Source organism: Curcuma longa, chromosome 8 (assembly GCF_044706935.1).
Source record: "Curcuma longa cultivar G26 ecotype Majalengka, Jawa Barat chromosome 8, ITB_CL_G26_1.1, whole genome shotgun sequence".
Taxonomy (NCBI): Eukaryota; Viridiplantae; Streptophyta; class Magnoliopsida; order Zingiberales; family Zingiberaceae; genus Curcuma; species Curcuma longa.
The window spans coordinates 12,235,314-12,257,189 of NC_133868.1; the positions used below are offsets into that span (position 1 = coordinate 12,235,314).

Sequence of the window (21,876 nt, forward strand, 5' to 3'; positions counted from 1 at the left end):
CGGTTTGTAATAATTATCCGTTCATGCCAATTCAATCATCAGAGAGCAAAAGCCAGAAAACTCATTTCAGAAGCAGAGCACTGCTTGACTTGCGAAGGTTTTTATGGCAACGGGCAATGTCTGAAAAGCAAATTTGTGGCTCTCAGAAGGAGCAAGGGGTGAAGGGAATGTTCCATGCAAATTTATTGAGACGAATCTCCATCAAATGCAGCATCAGGTCAAAGCTTTGCGTCCTGATTGATAACAACGTCGATACAACAGGAACTTCTGGGCAAACATTCATCAGACTGTTTAATTCATTCTGAAAAAATGAGATTTTGTGATCTTTATGTAAAGGAATAATAAAATAGGGACAAAGCGGCAAGCACATGAAGAGCAATGGGCGGTCCTTCAACTATTTAAGCACCTCCTCCTCTTCCTTCCCCACTCCACTCCACCGCAAGTCTCAATTGGCCTCTCAAATCGCCGTCTTTCACGTCGCTTTTTAATCTCCATTCCTCTCGTCCAGAACTTAATTCCACAATGGCATTGAATTGTTAAGCCTTGGAATTATAGATTGCCTGCGACAACCTCCTCTGCTCTTCTCTGTTCCAGCTCAAGCTAAGCGAGGAGATGATGGACGATCAATTCGACTTCCTGTCGCACCGGAGGTGCGTGTGGGTGAACGGTCCGATCATCGTCGGAGCCGGGCCGTCAGGGCTGGCCGTCGCCGCGGGGCTGAAGGAGCACGGCGTGCCGTCGGTGATCCTCGAGCGCGCCGACTGCATTGCCTCGCTCTGGCAGAAGCGCACCTACGACCGGTTGAAGCTTCACCTCCCCAAGCAGTTCTGCGAGCTGCCCAAATTCCCCTTCCCCGCCGACTACCCCGAGTATCCCACCAAGAAGCAGTTCATCGACTACTTGGAGTCCTACGCCAGCCACTTCGGCATCAATCCTATTTTCAATCAGACCGTGCAGTCGGCGAGGTACGACGAGACCAGCGAGTTGTGGCGCGTGAGGACCGCCGGACCCGCAGCCGAGGTCGAGTACATCGGCCGCTGGCTGGTCGCCGCCACCGGCGAGAACTCGGAGAAAGTAGTCCCTGAGCTGGACGGCCTCAGGGAGTTCGCCGGGGACGTGATACACGTGTGCGACTACAAGTCTGGCGAGAACTTCGCCGGAAAGCGCGTGTTGGTGGTCGGCTGTGGCAACTCCGGCATGGAGATCAGTCTCGACCTCTGCGACCACAATGCCTTCCCGGCCATGGTGGTCCGCGATAGTGTGAGTATCGGATCGCAAACATTTGATCATTGATTCCTGGTTAATTTTACTCACCAGCCGGATTTCGGTCGCAGGTTCATGTACTGCCGAGGGAAGTGCTCGGTAAATCAGTATTCGAGTTGGCCGTCGTGATGATGAAATGGCTGCCTCTGTGGCTGGTGGACAAGATCTTGCTGGTGCTCGCTTGGTTTGTGCTCGGGAGCACAGAGAAGTATGGATTGCGGCGGCCATCGGTCGGTCCTCTGCAGCTGAAAAACACGCAGGGAAGGACCCCTGTTCTCGACGTGGGTGCTCTCGCCAAAGTAAAATCCGGCGACATCAAAGTCGTTCCCGGAATCAAGCGCTTCTCCGCCGGAAAGGTGGAGCTCGTCGACGGCCAAGTGCTCGACATCGACTCCGTCATCTTGGCTACCGGATACCGCAGCAACGTGCCTCAGTGGCTTCAAGTAAAGATTCATTCGCCTAAATTGATATGCAAAACCGCTCAGAAATGTTCATGGAGATTGATTGATCGATCAAAGTTTGTTTCGTTTTGCAGGGATGTGATTTCTTTTCCAAGGACGGGTTCCCAAAGACTCCATTCCCAGATGGGTGGAAAGGAGAGTGCGGACTGTACGCTGTCGGTTTCACCAGGAGAGGACTCGCCGGAGCTGCCTCCGACGCGGTGAGAACGGCGGCGGACATCGGCAGGATATGGAAGCAGGAATTCAAACCGGCCAACAGACTCTTTGCTTGCCATAGAAGATGCATCTCACAGAACTAATCAATCACTGCATGCCTGCAATTTGATTTGTTGTATGACTGATTTGGATTGTAGATTATTGTTTGTAAAGTAGATTGACAAAAGTTTTGAGAAAGTATCCAGTCTTTGTACAAATACAGTATTGATGAATGAATGAAACCACCCTTTTATCTTGTTACATCAGAGTTCATATTCGTCTTCTCTCCTTAAACCGAGCCATTTTGGAATTGAATTACAAGATCAATGATTACAAGTGCTACAGCATTACATTACTGAAAGGAGAATGTAGTGACAGGGACTTTACAGTAAAGATGGACCTGATTCTACCCTACTGGTCACTCACATTCTGATCTGTTCTATAGTACAAGCATAGGAAAAGAATCTTTGAAGTGCTTTGCCTTGCCATCTCAATTCTTCCAGCTTGAGGCATGATCATGCAATTTCACTGGACCATTTCCTTTTGCCACTCCCGATACATGGAAGACTGCACTTTTCATTAGTGGGGGATCCATGGATTCAGAGATCCCTCAGGCAACCCCTACACCACATGGCCTGCCCACCATTTACTCCCCTCTGCCTCAATAACTGCACGTCGATCGTCGATCGATCGATCGATCGCCACTTCACTTTGTCGTTGTTCATACAAGCAAACTGTCATGTAAACATCTGATCATGATTACAATTTTTGGTATGTTTGACTTGGAAGGATCGATGGCAACACAGTTAGGAGCTGAAAGAGAAAGGTCGGTATCAGAATCCCTGGTTAATAAATTTTTGTCTATGAAAATAAACCATTTAGTAGTAGATCAAGTAACTAAAACTTGAAAATGTCATTCCATATTGGTCGCATTTCAGTTCTTTAATACCTTATCAAAGTGAAAGGGATCAGAAGGCCCACCCCATGATTAGATCTGGAGTGTTATCTCAGACTACTATAATTTTGCTCAACTGATGTGAGAGAACATTGATTGTTCTTGAATGCCATAACTGAGATGGTGATCATTGCAGATAGGATCACAATAATTCCTTGTGCAGCACAAGGATTGGAGAAAAACCTGTAAACAGCTCTGAGGTCGTGCAGCATCAAGGTTGGGGAGACTTGGAAGACAAGGTGGTGGTGGTCCTTGTGAGGGCCTGCTAAACCAATACAAATGGTCCCATGGCATATCTTGGTTAATAGATAGGCAGATAAATGTCATCAATCCAATTACAGATTGAGCATATTGTGATGGGGACATGAATCCATATTTCTTCTGAAAGTTAATGGGGTTGATTTTTCAAAGATATACTTTCATGTTGTTAACTTTTGTAGTTAAACAGATGGCCAAATCTGTGGAATAACATAAAGACTTGACTTTGTTTAAATACAAATACATTTACTTAGCAATAAGGCATATAATGGTGGCTTTGATCCCTTGATGTCTAATGCACTTTTATATGGGGGCCTCCCTGTGACAGTTGAAATAATCATTCAATTTGAGTTGTGTTCTGCGAAGAAATTTTTTAGTCATCTATTCGCCCCATTTAGCTAAGTCATTTGATCCAAAAGTTGAGTGAATAGTGAACACATAGCTTATCATTCCTTCATGCTATTAGATGGATAATAAGCTAAAAGCAACGAGGCTTATATCTAAAATACATAAAGAAAATATCCGCGGTAGATATTGATAAGTTATGTTAAGAGTAGGATTTTGACACATTTAAGGGACTCAAATTTATTTGCTGTGTTGTTATTGTATTTTTGTTTGAAAATTATTTTATTTTGCAGGGCATAGTCGGACTTTGACATAAATGTGACTGAAGTTGGAATAAACTCTCCTTGATATTTAGGGATTCACAATCTCTGTTAAGTGAATCTAGTATACATGCTACAATCTTTTTGAATTGATATATATATATATATATATATATTGAGTAATATTGTTCATGTTGTTGTAATTTGTAAAGTATGACAGTTGTAAAGTGATGTTCTTTATAGTATGACAGTTGTAATTATATTGGATTATCATTGTTGTTGAAATATTTTTATTTGTAAGTTGTAAATTGATATTTAATGTACTATAAAATGATCTTGTTCATTTATTTGGGAAATATTTTATCTGAATCTATGCTAGAATTGAATTGTGATTGAGATTTTATGATACGAGTAGAGTTATAAAATGGTGATCTTAATTTTGACATACTAAGGAATGACCCGATTCGAGGTAAAATGGTAGTCATTTCGAGGTCTCTAAGTCCATCAACCACATTTGCTCGAAACTGATTGATCGCACATTGACACATCAATAGTTGGTACATTGTATCAATCGATTAGTAGTAGGTCATAGAAGGGTTTTTAATCAATTGATATATTGTATCAGTCCATTAAGATTTCAGAACATTGTCACAAAATGATTTTTAATCGATTATGACACTTTGATTATCGATTAGAAACACTGTTCATTGTCCTAAAATGTTTTGTAATCGATTACGATATTATAACAATCAATTATGATTTAAGCACAAGACTAACAACAAAGTGTTGTTGATCCCCCCTAGACCAGCAACGTGCTAGTGGCCTTTCCGCAGCAGCAATACGCTACCATATATGTTGGACCATTCTATTGTTGATCGGAGCAAGACCAGCAACACATTATTACTGATCCCCCTAGACTAGCAACACGTTGTTACTGATCCCCCTAGACCAGCACACCAACAACACATTATAAATACATGTTGGACCTTTCTGTTGCTGATCTGGGTAACAACACGATGTTGTTGATCCCCAATAGACTAGCAACAATGTGTTGCTGTTCTTTCCACACAAGCAACACGCTACCATACATGTAAGAACACTTTGTTGTTGATCCTAGCAAGACCAGCAACAAGGTGTTATGGATCCCCCCCAGACCAGCAACAACGTGTTGTTGGATGTTTCAAACTAGCAACACACTACAACATGCGGGACCATTCTGTTGTTAATCCGAACAAGAGTAGCAACACAATGTAGCTGATATTCTTAGACCAGCAACACAATACAAAATTGATCCATTATACTTAGTCAACCCAACCTGGACCATAACCAAAAGCTTCAAATCAAATTATATCTGCTCCAATTCTGCCACATTTAAAGCAGTAGGTTTCTTCTCATTAAAACCGAGTGTGTGACAATCTTTGTGTGATCATCTTCTCGTGCATCCCCTAAACAAATACCATAACTGATGTACATGAGAAAAATGTCTTAGTGTTGTTAAGCTTAATTGTTTCTCCTCGTATTTTCCTTAGCAATTATGGCACCTTTGATTTCAAGGCGACATTTTTAATTTGGGGTCAATTATGGTTTAGAGGGGTCGTCTTATGGTTTATATGCTGATAAGAGTATTCAGTTTAGGGTTTTGGATGTCTAGGGTGCAATTAAAGGGTTAATGTTAAGGTTCTATACAAAACTCATCATGTTGAGCCATTGCGGTTCTCACTGCTCAAGTTTTGTTTTTTAGTGACCGCACTAGTATTCCCCTAAATATTTTATAACAGTCAACTCTACTTCTCCCCTTGCAATTATTGCCCATGTGTAGTTTTCTCCATCACCAATTACTTTAACTTTGATTTTTCTCGAATCCTTTATTTTGTAAATGAACTACTTCTTCATAACATATTTAGCAGTATATATTTAAAATATTTTTGGATTGAGAATACCTACACAAGAATCGATAGTTTTTTAAGTTACTACTACTGTCATTGAGTGAAGTGAAGAATATAAAAGTTAAAGAAAAATATATTGCATCACTACTTCAATTTAGTACAGATTACATTATGAAACATAAAAAAAATCATTACACTACTATTTTAAATATATTTTTTAAAACTTATTACAGATTAAATTTTATATTACCTTATCAATAAAAAATTCATTACTTCCGTCTGATTTTTGCCTTTGCAATGTAACAAATCTTGAGTTCATTACATATGCATCTTCAGCTAATGAAACACATCTTCATGGTCATTATACTCATTGAAGATCACCGTTAGATCTATTGAATAATCCATATCATTCACTATAAATTCATCATCGGAGACATCCCTTTCAATTTTTGATAGCATTCTAATATCGTAATATTCTGTTTGAGTCTACATATCTTCAAATATTTATTTTAAATTCTAGCCTATGACATCCTCAATACAAACAGTTTCTTCTTTTAAATTGTATCTATAATTCGTACTCTCTCTAGTACTCATCACAACACTAGCAGAACTGGAAGATGAAATCTTACTATCATTGATATTTATGTTCGATGTACCATCACTGAGTCAATTTTATTTTTGTGAATCAATCGATTCCATCTACGTGAGATCATTTCATTAGACAATGAATCCCTGCATTGATGGAACCAAAAATAATAATCACTTTTATAAATATGTGAATATTTCTATAACACACTAGCCAAATGAAGGAAATCAATAGATCATCATATGTTCCTAAATTTGTAGTTACATATTTCAAAATTTAATATTTCACAAATAAGCAACTTTAACCCGTAACCACACAATTTATTAATTGATTAAGGATATTGTCAATGAAACTTTGAAGATAAAAAAAGATATATAATAAAGTCTAGATGCGTAACAACACAAATAATCGATATTTTACTAAACTATGTTGGCAAGGTTTCACATAATGCTAATTTATACATCATATTAATTTATTTACAGATTAGGAGAAGAAAACTTATATGTTGTTCACGAGATTGATTAAAACGTAAAATTTTATCCACAATATGATTTCAACTATTACTACTACTGTGATTAATTTTTCTACAATGACAGAAAAATATTATATAATACTACGAAGATGTCCCAATCTACAATATTGGTAAGGGCATTTTGAGATGTAACTGTCACCTACACCATTCACAGATTATCTAGAATGCTAGTTGATAGAATTTAATGAGTATTTAAAAATTTTCAATCTGATCTTATAATTCCTTACCCTCAGCGACCAACACCTCACTTGAAATATACTGTAATACAATAATAGAGAATTGGCAAAGTCATTGCCTAGAAGCGAGGTTTCGTCAGTTTCAACTTCATAGTCAGGAGGGAGATGTGTGATCAAGAGCAACTGCCTCTTGAAAATTGTTAGAGACATAAGTTGTACTATTCATCAGAGAAGAAGCTACGTCAAAACTATATTTGTTAGGTTTTCTTCTATCGCCTTTTCCATGTGTAATAAACTTAAAACTTCGTCAGATATGAATTTTTACAAGAGCGACGATTTTAATCTATGTTTCATTCCCTATTTTGTTGATAAGAAGATGCACTGTTCCTCGAAAAATATTAGACACCGACTCGACGTTTGTTAGTTTCTCTCCGTTCGACTTTTTTGCTTAGTAGAAGATCACTGTTTGAGGAAATATGCTGCATCGTTCGTTGGCCGTCGCCTTTGGTGGGTTGGGGCGAAGGTCGCTTTCTTCGAGAAACATTTTGGAACGCGTTTCAAAGTAGTCTTTGTTTTAGACTCACATGATATTATCGTGCCAACAGAATCAAGGATAAAATGGAAAATAAACCCACATCAAGTGGACAATCTCAAAACCACCCACGCGATTTGGGTAAGTCGCATAATCACCTATGCGGTTTGAAAAATTACCATTCATATAAATTATTTTTTCTTTTAAATAACTGGACTTGGTTTGGTACATGGGCCGTGCCGACACGGGCATGGCCCGAGTACTGGCCTGCCCCATGGATCAAGACGTGTTCACCCAGCCCATCCATATCACAGGTTGGGCTGAGCTGTTGCCGCGTCGTACTGAGCGAGGCCCAAGTCGGGCCAGCCCGGACCGAGCCGGAACACGGGCCGCCGGATTGAGGTCAGGATCGAGCTTTGATTTGGTGCGGTTCTTGATCAACGCCGTCTAGGCTTAATCCGCTGCTACATCTCGCCAGCATAATAGTCCTTCTGGATCCTGCGAAATCCCAGACGGCGCGATGGCGGAGGAGGCTGCAACGAGCTCCGGGGCAGGAGAGTTAGCGGTGCCGGAGGGCGCGCAAAAGATTCAGATATACTCCACGTCGTTGTCCTCTTCTTCAGCTAGACAAGTCACCCCTTTTTGGAAAGGTAAAATTCTTTCAGCCTCTTCATGTCAATCTGCCCTTTTTTTTGCCAGCACCAAAACACAGCTAAGGGTGGCAGCGGGGATAGGGTACCCACGAGTTCTCCACCGCCCATACCCATACCCATACCCATACCCAGGGCCGGCTTAAGCCATTCCATAGGCCATTCCATAGGCCATTATGCCTAGGGCCGTCTCAACAATTATTGAGGCTAGGCCAAAAAAATATTTGGGACTTTTAAAGATGCAAAGTAACTAATTAAAATTTTATATTCAAGCTTTGATAATAAATCTTTTTTGATTGATAAAATTGCTAAATTATTTAATTTTCTTTGAGACATTGTTGAGCGTAAATAACTTTTTTATTAATTATAATTATGAAAAACTTCTTTTTGCTAAACTATACTGGTAGTAGTATTTTATAAATTATCATAATTTAATTTTTTTATAAGATTTAGTATCTCAAATGTTGTTTTAATTATAAATTTATTATTTCTTTTAAAAATTTTAATTTTGAAAATAAATCTAAACCATCAATATCAGATAACATCTCATGTTTTAAAAAGTCTTCAAAATTTAAATATTTTTCTTTTATAGAATCATCATCAAGCTATTTTAATTTTTCTACATCATATAAAAAATCAAAATTATCTTCATATATCTTAAACTGTTCAAACCTACTTTGAAGTGAAGAAATGATATGCTCAACAATATAATTGACATAATTAATTTTAAAAGATTCTTCAATTGAAAGTCTCACCTCATTAGTTTTATTCTCATCAAATTGTTTGTTTTTTCTAATTACACTTTTTTCATGAAATTTTGTTTCTACATTTATTTCATTTGTAATCTCTTTAGCAGAAATCATAGCATATGTGAACCCATTTTCTCTATAGTCAATAAAAGAAGAAATAAGACTTTTCAACTAATCTAATGCTATAATGATGTTCATATCTTTATATTGTAAAATATTATTGACAATATTAACTGCAAGTAAAATATCATACCTAATAAAAATTTAAAATTTTCAATTTCATATGTTGCTAAAGATCTTCCTTCACTTTTTATTTTAGGATCATCATTAGTTTTTGTAAGTTGATATAAAACATCTTTTATTTGTGGAGTTTGAAATTTTATTCCTTTAACACTTTCAAGATTATTTACCCAATGTATTTGTGACAATGCCTTAAGAGTTAAACTTGAAAAATGGTCTTGTAAATTTTTTATTTTTTTTGTAGAAGAATAAAATAACGAGTATATACATTGTGTCATACTAAAAATATTATAGCACTAAGACAAGAATTAATTATATCACAAAGTACTAAATTAAGACTATGACAATCACCTGACTTATGGTAGGTTTGCTTAAGTCATGGGCCAATAAGGCCTATGCCTAGGGCTCTCATTTTAATGGGGCCCCAAAAAATATGGTTGTCATAGTCTTAATTCTAGTATCAATTTTATAGAATTTGAGATAGTTAGATATAAATTCTAGAGCTTTTTATATACCATATGGTTGTCATAGTCTTAATTTAGTATTTTATGATATGACTAATTCTCATCCTATTGTTATATTTTTTAGCGTGACACAATGTATATACTCATTATTTTATTCTTCTACAAAAAGATGAAAAATTTTACAAGACCATTTTTCTAGTTTAACTCTTAAGCCATTATCACAAACATGTTGGAAAAGTCATCTTGAAAGTATTAAAGTAATAAAATATCAAGGTCCACAAATAAGAAATGTTTTATATCAACTTACAGAAACTAGTGATGACCTTAAAACATAAAGTGAAACAATTTCTTTATCAACATATGAGATTGAAAATTTTAAATTTATATTAGGTATGATATATTATTTGCAATTAATATTGTTGGTAAATTTTTACAATATAAAGATATGAACATTGCTATTGTATTACATCAGTTGAAAGATCTTGTTTCTTTTTTTAATAACTATATAAAAAATGAGTTCACATCTATTATGATTTCTGCTAAAGAGATTGTAAATGAAATGAATGTAAAATCAAAATTTTGTGACAAACGTGTAATTAGAAGAAACAAATAATTTGATGAGAATGAAACTAATGAGGTGAGATTTTTAGCTAAAGAATTTATTAAAATTAATTATTTCAATTATATTGTTGATCATGCCATTTTTTTTTGCTTCATAGTAGGTTTGAACAGTTTAAGATATATGAAGATAATTTTGATTTTTGTATGATGTAGAAAAATTAAAATTGTTTGGTGATGATTTTCTAAAAGACAATATTTGAATCTTGAAGACTTTTTAAACATGACATGTTATTGTTATTGATTGTTTAGATTTATTTTTAAAAAGTTTTAAAAGAAATAATAAATCCAGAATTAAAAATAACACTTGAGATATTAAATCTTATACAAAAACTTAAATTCTTTTCCCAATGCATGAATAGCTTATAGAATACTATTAATAATACCTGTTAGTATAACTTTGGTAAAAAGAAGTTTTTCAAAATTAAACTTAATAAAATATTATTTATGTTCGACAATGTGTCAAGAAAGATTAAATAATTTAGCAATTTTATTAATTGAAAAAGATTTATTATCAAAGCTTGAATATAAAAATTTAATTAGTAACTTTGCATCTCAAAAATTTAAAAAACTAAATTTTATATAAAAATCTATTTTAAAAAACTAATATTCAATTTAAAAAAAAATATATTAAGACCTCAAATTTTTTTTTTGCCTAGAGCTAGGGGTGTCAAAAATGAACCCAACCTGTAAACCCGCCAACCCGACCCGAGTCGACTTGAAAAATATCAGGTTGGGGTTTTAAGGTTCGAATCAAATCGGGTTGGATTTGAAATTGACCAAGAAAAAATTTTTAGATTTGGGTTGATTCGAATTAGGGTTAGGGTATAGTTTAGACAATTAAATTCTTAAATTTAAATATTTAACCATGAAATATAATTATCATATAATTTAGACGAGGTTTGTTATTACGTGTTTAAATTAAAATATTATCATTATGTGTTTTTAATTTTTATTTAATTATTTTGTTAAATCAGATTGGGTTGGTCAGGTTATCCGGGTTCGGGTTTATAATTTTCGAGTTGATTTCGGGTTTGGGTTGGGAATTTTTTGTAATACTCTTATTTCAACCCGATCCGAACCCATTTGATCCACCCAAATTGACAACCCTACCTAGAGCCTCAAAAATGGTTGAGATAGCCCTATCTATACCCATCCCATGGTTGGGTCTTATTTCTATCATGGGATTCAACCTTTTTTCTCATAAATTAAAATTCTAAAAATATGTTAGAATAAAAATAAATTGGTTGTCACTTGTCACTACTCTAGATAACGGATGATAGGTGGTGTGGGGGTATTTTTTATCCTTTTTTAAAACTTTTTTGAGGTTATTTTGTAACTTAGGACCAAAAGGTCATAACGGCTGCATTTTATTTATTGTTTTAGGGGGAAAATACCTTCTTTCCCCTTTTGAAAGAGGTACGGGTGAGAATTTTCTTAGGTTTGTGGGTCACAGAGAATACACCTAATGTAGGCTTGGGCTCACCCCATTTCAAGCCCACTAGTGGAATGTGTTTGAACCTAACCCATTTGACACTACTCGTGGGTACCCAAACAAATCCATACCACTTCAACACATTATAGTTTCAACCTGCAACATTTAATTGTAAATAGACCTAAAAAAATCACTAAGTTAAACATCTAATCTTGCAAAAATAAAATATGCCTGAAAATATATAATTGAAACCAATAGTTGTATACCTAATAATATCATAATACCCATTAAGTTTTTGATTAACATAAATCATGTGAAGTACAGGAAAAATATACCAAAATGCAATAATGTCTCTTCTTCCTCACATGTGCAAAGACCCATTGAAATTGTACTATAGCATGCACCCGTACTAAGAAAGGAAATTATCAATGAGGTCCTCCTCCGTCGTGACCAACTGCAGTTTCTCGATTTACCTCCTCACAGATGGTCGTGGGGCCGACCGTGTGGGGCCGCTGGGGTGGCGGATTCCACCTTTTGCAGAAGAAATTATCAATGAGGTAATCAAAACTGTACCTTTTATCTCACTTTATAAACAACTCTGTGAACTCATTAATGCCTTCAAGGTATTTAGATGAAGCTTACTTCGATGAAAACTAGCCGACACTCTCACCACTGCTAAAGGCTTGACTTAGTTGCAATTTTAGTTAGACATGTAGCAAGAAAGTCTTGAACAATAAGTTATAAAGTAGGATACTTTGTACCATTTGTCCTCTGACTATGTAAAAACTTAGAGTGCATGGTAAAACACCATTATCTAAGTAATTCTTCATTACATATTTTACAATGACATTATTAGAGGAACTAAGGAATAAATTTGTGTTTTTGCTAATTAGAAGGATGACTTGCCATGCTAATAGATGAAGTTGAAGCCAGCTGAGAAACATGATGCTTCAACTTAGATGCCCTAGATTGAGAAAAACTAATGTGAAGACCACCTTCATGAGAAATCACATGAAGGGTGCTTTCCTACCTCTGGATGAGAAGTGAAAGCTGCACAATGTGTGCAACTAGGATCACATCCCGCTGTAGTCAACAGCTGGATTGTGGCCATATGATTTCAATCAAGGAGGTCTACTCCCCAGCTTTATTTCTACATTGGTACTAATGCGAAAAAATATAACACGTTTCCTTAGCTTTTTCAATCTCATAAAATGCATTTTCACCATGAAAGGTGGAAAGTATAGCCTACCATTTTCAGTGTACTTGGGGTTAAAATAGCTGCCACAACTGAAACAATATAAATACTACCCCAGTTTTTCTCAAACATCTTTCTTGTAATCCAAATGACAGCATTATCCTAGATCCTCAGATCTCATCCATGCAATAAGTTAATGTAACTATAATCCAGTCCTCAAATCTTCAAGATGCTGCCCTACTATTGTTTCTTCTTCTTTATCATTGTCTAGTGTCTTTCTAGATTATTTAACAAGCTAGATGTAGACAATATCTAAGCTAATGGGGAATGCTAGAGATATTAAATTACTAGTAATATTTGAGTTACAATTATATGTTGTGTAGGTATAGTTCCATGACTCCCACCTCATATATTAAATTGCCCAGTGTTATTGAATATATATATATATATATATATATATATATATATATATATATATATATATATATATATATATATATATAGTGTAATATTTTGCTCTGAACAATACAATACAATACTTTGTCCTTTTTTAATCAGTATCTTCTCAACTATCCATCGCAATTTTGTTAACTTGGTCCCTCAATAAAATTTTTGTAGAATCAAAACAAACAAACTTTTGAAAAAAACTTTCACTCCACAGCAAATGCAATCATATTCTTTGTTAGGTTTGCTGTTGTTGCAATTAGTTATTTAAAAGCTACTCATTATATTAGTCTTGTCTTCTCGTGTTTAATTGTCACTGCAGAGAAGTATGAGAAAGATGCTAAGAAATACTGGGATCTCTTCTACAAGCGCCACCAAGACAGGGTGAGTTCTCTCCTTTTAATTTTCATTGTCTCATTTTTCATTTCATTTAAATTGTTCTCCATTGCTAGAACTAAACTTGTCGTTTGTTTAATGTTTTTTTTTTTTTTTTGTGTTGTGCAGTTTTTTAAGGATCGACACTACTTGGATAAGGAATGGGGCAATCACTTTTTGGTTGTACAACTTTTTTATACAATGCAAAATCATTTTCTTCCCTTGAAAAATTGTTCTATACTGATTTGATTCTTTACTTGATTATTCTTCTTCTAGGATAGAGAGGTTGGAAAACTTGTTGTATTGGAGGTAACCTTTGAACTTCTCAGTGATGCAATGCTTTACTCAATGCTGTAGTGATAGTTCCTAATTATATTTATGATTGCTTTTATTCTTTCTTTATTTTTACGACACTATGTCTTAAACCTCCACACTTTTTATGATTATGTGTTCCCTCGTGTTCTCATCTAGGATAAAGTAGTACCATGTCAGAGTATTAGTTCTCGGTTAGAATGGTAAGATTTTATGCACTATTGTGCTGACACACGCCAAAGCACGTCGAAATAAATTTGGACGAGTTTTACTTTTGTTTATAGTAAATTTCTTTCTAATTAGCTTGTTTTCTTTCAAGCATGAGAGTATGACAATGTTACACTCAAACTATTAATATTTTGAAGAAACAAGTTAAAAAGTTAAAAATGATTAACAAACATCACTAACTAATAGCATACGTTCTAAATTACAAAATGAGTGTTGTGTTTCAGATTTGTGTGAGATTAACCTATAATTAATGCTTTTGTTGGTTCCAATTCAACTATGTATTAATACTGTTGTTTATAATTAATTAATATAATTATTAATTTCCTTTAATTAATATCAATATCAATCTATTTTGTTAATAGAAGTTATAATTAATCTTTTAATTTATAATTAACAATGTTTACATTATTTATATATCTACATTAATAATCAAAATCAATTAATGTTTAATTAAATTAGTATTTTAGCATATATATTAATTATATAAATAATTATATTTAGATTAATTTAGTTATAGGTTAATTTAAAATTAAATTATTTATAATTGCTAATAAAAAGTAAAATATGCTAATTATGTTCCCACCTATCCATCTTATTAACTGTGAATAAAAAGAATAGCATTTATTAACAATTTAACCTATAATAATTGGAAATTAATTAAATTTGAAATAGAAATTGGCACTATTTATTTAATTAATTTACCTGCTCCAATCCTTAAGAATTTCAGTGCTACCCTTTGTGATTTGAAGCCCTTGTTTTTTCTCTTTTGTGATGCGAAGGCGAGGGACACTCAACGCACTTGTAGCACCTTTGCCCCTCACAATCTTGATCATGCACTTTTACTTTTAGCACTAAGAATGCTTGTGCTGACTCTTTTTTTCTTTTTTTCTTCATCTCCTTCCGCCTTACACCTTTAATTCGTTATCAACATCATATATTGGAACATCGGTACCATACCAAAAGATATAAAAACTGAAACCTGGTATGTAGAGATTTTAAACCTTGCCTCTCATTTTGTGCTAATTGGTGGGAGATATAGTAGCCTTCGCCATTGCTGTCCAATATGGAATGATATTCCATACCATGCATATCGATTTACACGTAAAATGATAATAAGGTAGTAAATATATATACGTGGAGAGAACTAGATAAGGAATAACATCTTCCCACTTCATATTAGAGTTCGCAATTTCTCTCATTCATCATCTTGCTTCTCATCCTTGTCCCAATAGTGAGGATTCTCTCATCTTCGTCTCTGCATAACCTGAGCAACCTAATGACAAGTTCTGCTCCACCTGTTGCTGATTTGTCAGTCATGTGCATTTGGTTGGGGAATTTTCTTAGAGCCTTTTTTGTCTTAGAAAATAGACTTTACTGGCTTTATTTTATTTTCTGAAAAATGCAAACTGAAAATAGAAAATTTTCATCAACCATTTGCACAGCTTTGATTTCCCCTTCTGCCACCTCGAATCATTATCCCCTAGAGGTTAGGGTAATGAGAAATGTTGTCTCCTCCAACTTGTGCTTTCATTTCCTCACTACCTTCTTTTGGCTCTGTGCTTTCTCCTAATTCTGCGCTTGGTCTAGCAGTTCTGGATTCCATTCTTTTTAGTCTCTTGTCTCCTGTAGGCAACAACATGCCAACATCAACTAAAGGGAGAGGACCATTAATCCTTCCACTCTACTTTCTTCTCTGGCTCTTGAGCTGCATCCCGACCCTTAGTAGAGATCTAATCTACATCTCTCTTGCTTGTTGGATTTGTCTCACTACACCAACAATACTAGTAGAGATTTGATCTACTTTTCTTTTTTCCTTAGTATTTGATCTACATTTCTCTTTTGTCCTTTAGTTGTCTTAGTTGGCAGCCCTCCGAGCTTCTCCTTCCTTCTAATGTTAAATTTTGTCCGCCTCCTTCAGTTGTCACTCTACTTCCTTGCTATGACTACAAAACTCATTCCCATCCCTAGCCTCATCAATGCAAGTTTGCTCATTAGTTTCATTTTCTTTATATTTGCTCTTCTTGCTCAGTTAATCATCATCAATGGAGTTTCACAATCTATTTGTATCATACAATCTATGCAAAATTTCATGTTGGCCATCTTGGTAAGTCATCCAGTACTAAAGACAATTGATGACAGACTACTTAATGGCACCTTCGCAGTCTGTGACATCCTTAATTAATGTAATACTCCTATTGCTACATGAGTTCTAGATGCGAGAACTTCTGAGTGCATATCTGAGACATGTCCCTTTTCTCGAGCCTTGCACCAACATCTCAGCCGATCAATGTAACTAGCTAATGATTCACTCTCATTGACAAAGGGCAATGGTCAAGTCACTCCTGTATCTTTATATTCTTCTGTCCTTTATATATCTTGATTTTCTCTGAATTTATTATCTGGAGCAAACTCAGTCACTAAATTGTTCAGTATTCTTTTACTTCTAACTCTGTTTCAGTTCAAGGTTCAAACTATAATGGTGATTAATTCATGACATGAATCTCAAGGATTGAATGAGTGAGTGTCCAAATCTGTCTTCTCAAGAGTCTGAATCTTCTGCTTGCCAAATTCAGTTCTTGTAATTGAATCTTCAGTTTGGTTTTATGCTAAACTGGATCCAAATATCTCCAACATACACAATTAGGTTGAATCAGAGTAACAAATAACCTGTTGAAATCAAGTAGATTTAAACAAATCATTTGAGAGGATAAAAGCATAGCCTTCTCAAATCTGCAACTGTTAAATGTAAAATACATTTGTTATGTAAGTTCTATACACCAAGCATGTTGCCGAGTGTACATTATCTTTGATATCATAAAATCTTATTTTGAGGGGACTTGTTAAAGTGCATTGCAGGATAGTTTTTTTTATTTTATAGTAATTTTTGAGGTTTTTAATGTCTTTATGCTTTGACTGAACCTATGTATGTCATGAATTTGGCATGAGTTTAATACACTTGGTGTTCCACACAAAACCTGTTTTTTATGAAGTTGTCCTATGAATAAGATGAAATCTAATTTTATCTTCATCTCATCATTTCTGTATTTCTTTCTTTCTTTTTCATCTAATTGCCATTGTTAATATGCACATTTGTGTAACTTATTGTAGGTTGGTTGTGGAGCTGGGAACACAATTTTTCCCTTGGTTGCAACATATCCACATATATTTGTTCATGCCTGTGATTTTTCACCACGCGCTATTGAGTTGGTCAAGGTTTGTTTTCCTTTGTTATATCACTTAGACATGCCGTCTAGTTTCAGATTATTGAAATCCCTGCAGCCTGCCGCTTCTAAGAAGTAATAAATTTCAAAATTGTTTTACCACTTCTACTGCTACTACCACTATTAAGAGACAGTTCTTTAACTTACCTAAATGTACTATCCAGGTTTAGTGTCCTTTGTTCCTTGAGATGAGTAAAACATATATGGAATGCTTTTTTTTCTTTTATATTTAATGGTCTTGTAGTTATTGTTAGCTGACCTCACCTAATGGAATAATGTTTAGTTGTTGTTGTTGGTCTTGTAGTTCTTGTGCATCAATATAAGCCCACTTGATAACAGGAAACATGTTTATGTAATACTGTGTAGACACATGCAAACTGGAAAATGGCCAAATTACCCAATCTGTATTGAGACCTGAAGAGGCTGCAAATCCTTAGTTATTTCAGGTATCACAGATAAAAAAAGATCTAATTTCATCCTTGGGATTGGTCTCCAGTCCTACTCTGTACAAACATGAATTATTTAGCATAACTGGTGTGTTGCATAGCTCAGTCTCTATGGGGTGTCGTGCTTGTGATCCCTAGTATCCTTAAGCCTAGGCCTCTGGTCCACTTTGACTTCATCGATCATCCAGGTTGCTGTCTGGCTACGTCCTTTGACATACTACAAGCCTACCATGTGCTCGGGAACTTTACTCTGTAAATCATCCTTGCACTCTATCCCGTTGCAAGTTAGATGCATTCAACTCGAGTTTCTTTTACTCCTCTACTTCAAGGTCCTCCATCACTATCTTTTGTTCCTTGCCCTTGTTAACATCCTGTCCGAATTTAAGTCTTAATCCTGAGCAAGAGAATCTGCTTCTGTTGTTTCCTTCTTGTCACAATTACTTGTGAATTGCTTAACTGTTTTTTTAGAGCAGTTCTAACACTTGGCAATATATGCTCCATGACTAGTCTAAGTAACTCGACTAATGATAGTTTCTTTACAATAACTGGCAAAATGAATCATGAGGAAATAAACTTTTTTTTTTTCAAAAGAATCCTGTTATAAAATATGTAAATATTATTTTAATCTCCTTTTTGAAAATAATTATGCAAGTATACATAATCTATTTTATCTATTTATTCATGCATAAGGAAATGTATAACGAGTCAAATGGTAGAATTTATCCACTTTTATATACAAAATTTTTTTGAGTCGCTGGGTCACTGAGCTTCACTCGAACTCATATCTACCAACATAATAGGAAAATAACTCAAAAAACTTGAAATAATATCCAATAATGATAATAAGACAAAATCTGAACATTATCTAAGACTTAAAGTTTATGGATCAAATTTTGATCTTGCTACCGCGATATATTCCCACTTCCCATACGACAACTATTATTATCGAATAACAAACTTATTTATTCTCTATTCCAAACTAGGCACCCAACCTAAACTGAAATCTAATAACATAAAATATGTACTTCACTACTTTCCTTCGTTCGACGATACAATGGAGGTGCTTCGTTGATACAAGATGCTCGAGTTAATCAAACCTATACAACGAATTGTATTTAATCCAAGTTAATAAATTATTTCTCGATATTAATAAATAATTATTTATCAATCCTTACCCTTAATTGAACAGAAACCTCCTTGAATAAGAATATCGGAAGGTTCGAAAAGAACGAAAACCTAATAATCCTCCTTGGTTCTTCAAAAGGAGGGCTGGTGGCTCTCACTCTTGATTCCAACAGCGAGTGCCTGAAAGAGGGCTGGAAGAATTAGAACCTGGCTGAAATTGAGAAAGCGAAGGTACTGATGTCATCTGGAATTAAGGAAGGGAATAAAAGATTCTTGCTGACTTGCTGGAAATAAAAAGGAAAGAGGTTGCTGGAACATTGAAGATAGAACTTTTTCCCTTTTCGCTGGTGGCCTCAGCTAACTTCGACAGGCTCTGGTGGCTATTGCTATTGAGGGCTGGAATTGCTGGAGAGGAGAAAGGAAAATCTGTTGCTGCTGCTACTGGAAGTGAGGAAGAAGACAAACTGTTTGCAATTTTTGCTGGAAAACAAGAAGAGAGGGCTGAAAGGAGAGGAGAAACACTGCTGTGGCTGCTGTGAAGAGAAGAGGAAGAGAAGTTGCTATTGGTGGCTTGAACCAGGGCTTGCTGGGTTTCTAGAAAAGAGGGAGAGCTGCAGTTTTTCTGTTGGAAGCAAAAGGAGAAGAAATGGGAATTAGGGCAGTAGATGCTGGAAGAGAGGAAAAAGAGGGGAATAAGAAGGATGGGAGGGTGGCACTTGGAAATGAAGAGGTGGCATGGCTATATAACCTGCATGTGAGGGAGAGAAAAAGAGGGCAAAAAAGGTTTCCTAAAAAATTCTCAAGTTCGCTTTAAACTGATTGAACCAGTTTAGCCCTTTAAAATTTGGTTCGACCATTATTTGGCCAAATCAAACTTAAATCAACCTAAGTTTGAACCAACATAATTCTAATCTCCTACTAGTTGGATTTTATGCAAATCTAATTCGACTTCAACTTGACCAAATTCTGATTTTAACAATTTGTTTGTTTATTTTGTAGATCCAAATTATAGAAAATTTTATTTTATTTTTTCATTTATAAAAATCAATATTTAACATCCTCCCCCACTAAAATAACTAAATTTAAGTACTGGAGGAGAATAAGTGAGGGTATTTCATTTCATCCTCATTTAGGTTTAGGGTTTGATTTGAGTGGTGCTTCCATCCAATCTTTACGAGGTGAATGCATTTGTTTTGTAATTGATGTTTCTTGCATTTCAGAATACGAACCGGGAATTTTTCATATATCACATTAGGTTGGAGTGATACAGTGAGATCCTACAGGACGTGTCCAAGTTGGAATATACTTCTGTAACATAAAAACATGGAAGACATTATACACTCCTGCTAAGGTTGAGGATTATGCAAGTCGGCATACAACTGTATCAATCTGCTCTAGAATTTGAAAAGTTCCAATAAACTTAGTAGCAACATTCCTTTTAAACCAAATCTTTTAACTCCTTTTATAGGTGAAACACGGAGAAATACATGATCATACACTACGAATTCCAACATCCTCCATTTAAGGTTCGTATAACTTTTTTTATCGATTTTGAGCAGTCAGTAATCTCTGTCTAATAATTCGTACTAGTTCAGAATCTAGATGAATACTCTGTAGGCTCAAGAGTTGACGCTCTCCAACCTCCTCTCATAAGGCCGGAGATATACATACTTTGTCATAGTGTCTTAAATGGTGCCATTTGGATAACAAAACAATAAATATTATTATATGCAAACTCTACCAAATGTAGATGATCCTCCCAGCTATCGTTGAAATCTAATACATATGCCCGTAGGAGATCTTCCAGAGTCTAGATAGTGCGCTAATTGCCCATCAATCTGAGAGTGAAAAGCAATGTTAAAATGAAGTTCAATACCCAACGTCTTTTGAAAATTGCCAGAATCACTAAGTGAAAGTCTCGATTAGAAATGATACCAAGGGGAATGCCATAGAGTTTGGTGATCTCTTTGCAATATTACTATGGTAGATGGTCTATAGAGTTCATCTTATGGGTCGGTAGGAAATAAGTTGATTTGGTGAATCGATCGATGATCACCCTAATTGAATAATTTCCCCCTGAATTCTTAGTAATCTCGTGACGAAGTCCATAATAATATGCTTTCATTTCCATTTATCACTACAATCTTTTGAAGTAACCCTAATATATTAGTCTCCTTGATTGCACATACCCTATTAGTTGAGCGGATTAAGGAAAATCAGATAGAAGATCAATATCTCAGATTTATAACTAGTGAGTTAGAGTTAGGTCCGAAGTTAGAATTTTTTCGTGATGTGTATACGTTTCTTTGGTTCTGAGGCAGGTTGTACGTTTCTAAGGTACACCTTGTTAAGGAAGATCTCCTTCAAGAAGCACATCGATCAAGATTTGCAGTCTATTCTGGTGGTACCCGAATGTATCAAGACTTGAAGTGATATTACTAGTTTACAGGTATGAAAAGAGATATTGTAGATTTTATAACTCGGTGTCTAATATGATAACAAATTAAGGCAAAACATCCAAGATACACCGGGTTACTTCAGAAGATCACAATGCTAGAATGGACATAGGAGCATATTACTATGGAAATTCATCACAGGATCATCGACTCGGAGGGGACATAATTCGATTTGAGTGATCATTGATTGATTGACTAAATCATCTCATTTCCTACCGACCCACAGGATAGACTCTTTGGGTTGTCTAGTAGAGTTGTATTGCAAAGAGATTATTAGACTCCATGACATTCTGCTTAGTATCATTTCTGTTCAAGATCCATGTTTCACTTTGTGATTCTGGCAGAGTTTTTAAAAGGTGTTGGTTACTAAACTTCACTTTGGCACTGTTTTCACCCTCAGATTGATGGGCAGTGAGGGCGCACTATCCAAATTCTGAAGAATCTTCTTGTGGGCATGTGTATTGAATTT

The 21,876-nt window shown here is 35.3% G+C and overlaps 2 protein-coding genes across 4 annotated transcripts in view; both read left to right on the top strand.

The window, feature by feature from the left end:
* The first annotated feature begins 368 nt into the window (after positions 1–368).
* Positions 369–2,035, top strand: LOC141833229 (putative indole-3-pyruvate monooxygenase YUCCA9). Of its 3 annotated transcripts, XM_074720617.1 has the most exons (4): positions 369–385; positions 651–1,260; positions 1,335–1,706; positions 1,799–2,035. In XM_074720617.1, the coding sequence occupies exons 1-4, from the start codon at positions 369–371 to the stop codon at positions 2,021–2,023; spliced, it is 1,224 nt and encodes a 407-aa protein (XP_074576718.1). In that variant the 3' UTR covers positions 2,024–2,035. The 3 variants fall into 3 exon arrangements, with proteins under 3 accessions (XP_074576718.1, XP_074576717.1, XP_074576720.1); XM_074720616.1 differs by lacking the exon at positions 369–385 and having other exon boundaries at positions 606–1,260; XM_074720619.1 differs by lacking the exon at positions 369–385 and having other exon boundaries at positions 606–1,260; positions 1,820–2,035.
* A 5,910-nt stretch (positions 2,036–7,945) lies between these two features.
* LOC141833566 (uncharacterized) overlaps positions 7,946–21,876 on the top strand; it is a 28,678-nt gene continuing 14,747 nt past the window's right edge. The window contains exons 1-5 of the mRNA XM_074721041.1: positions 7,946–8,099; positions 13,567–13,628; positions 13,749–13,799; positions 13,896–13,928; positions 17,268–17,372. Coding sequence (XP_074577142.1) covers positions 7,970–8,099; positions 13,567–13,628; positions 13,749–13,799; positions 13,896–13,928; positions 17,268–17,372 — 381 coding nt within the window. The 5' untranslated portion in view covers positions 7,946–7,969. The remainder of the gene's footprint in view (positions 8,100–13,566; positions 13,629–13,748; positions 13,800–13,895; positions 13,929–17,267; positions 17,373–21,876) is intronic.

What these genes read in the sequence shown, in the direction of transcription:
- LOC141833229 (XM_074720616.1), top strand. Translation starts at nt 613, where the DNA reads ATGATGGACGATCAATTCGACTTCCTGTCGCACCGGAGGTGCGTGTGG. An exon ending in CCATGGTGGTCCGCGATAGT is followed by an intron (nt 1,261 to 1,334) that starts GTGAGTATCGGA and finishes TTTCGGTCGCAG; the next exon opens with GTTCATGTACTGCCGAGGGA. An exon ending in ACGTGCCTCAGTGGCTTCAA is followed by an intron (nt 1,707 to 1,798) that starts GTAAAGATTCAT and finishes TTCGTTTTGCAG; the next exon opens with GGATGTGATTTCTTTTCCAA.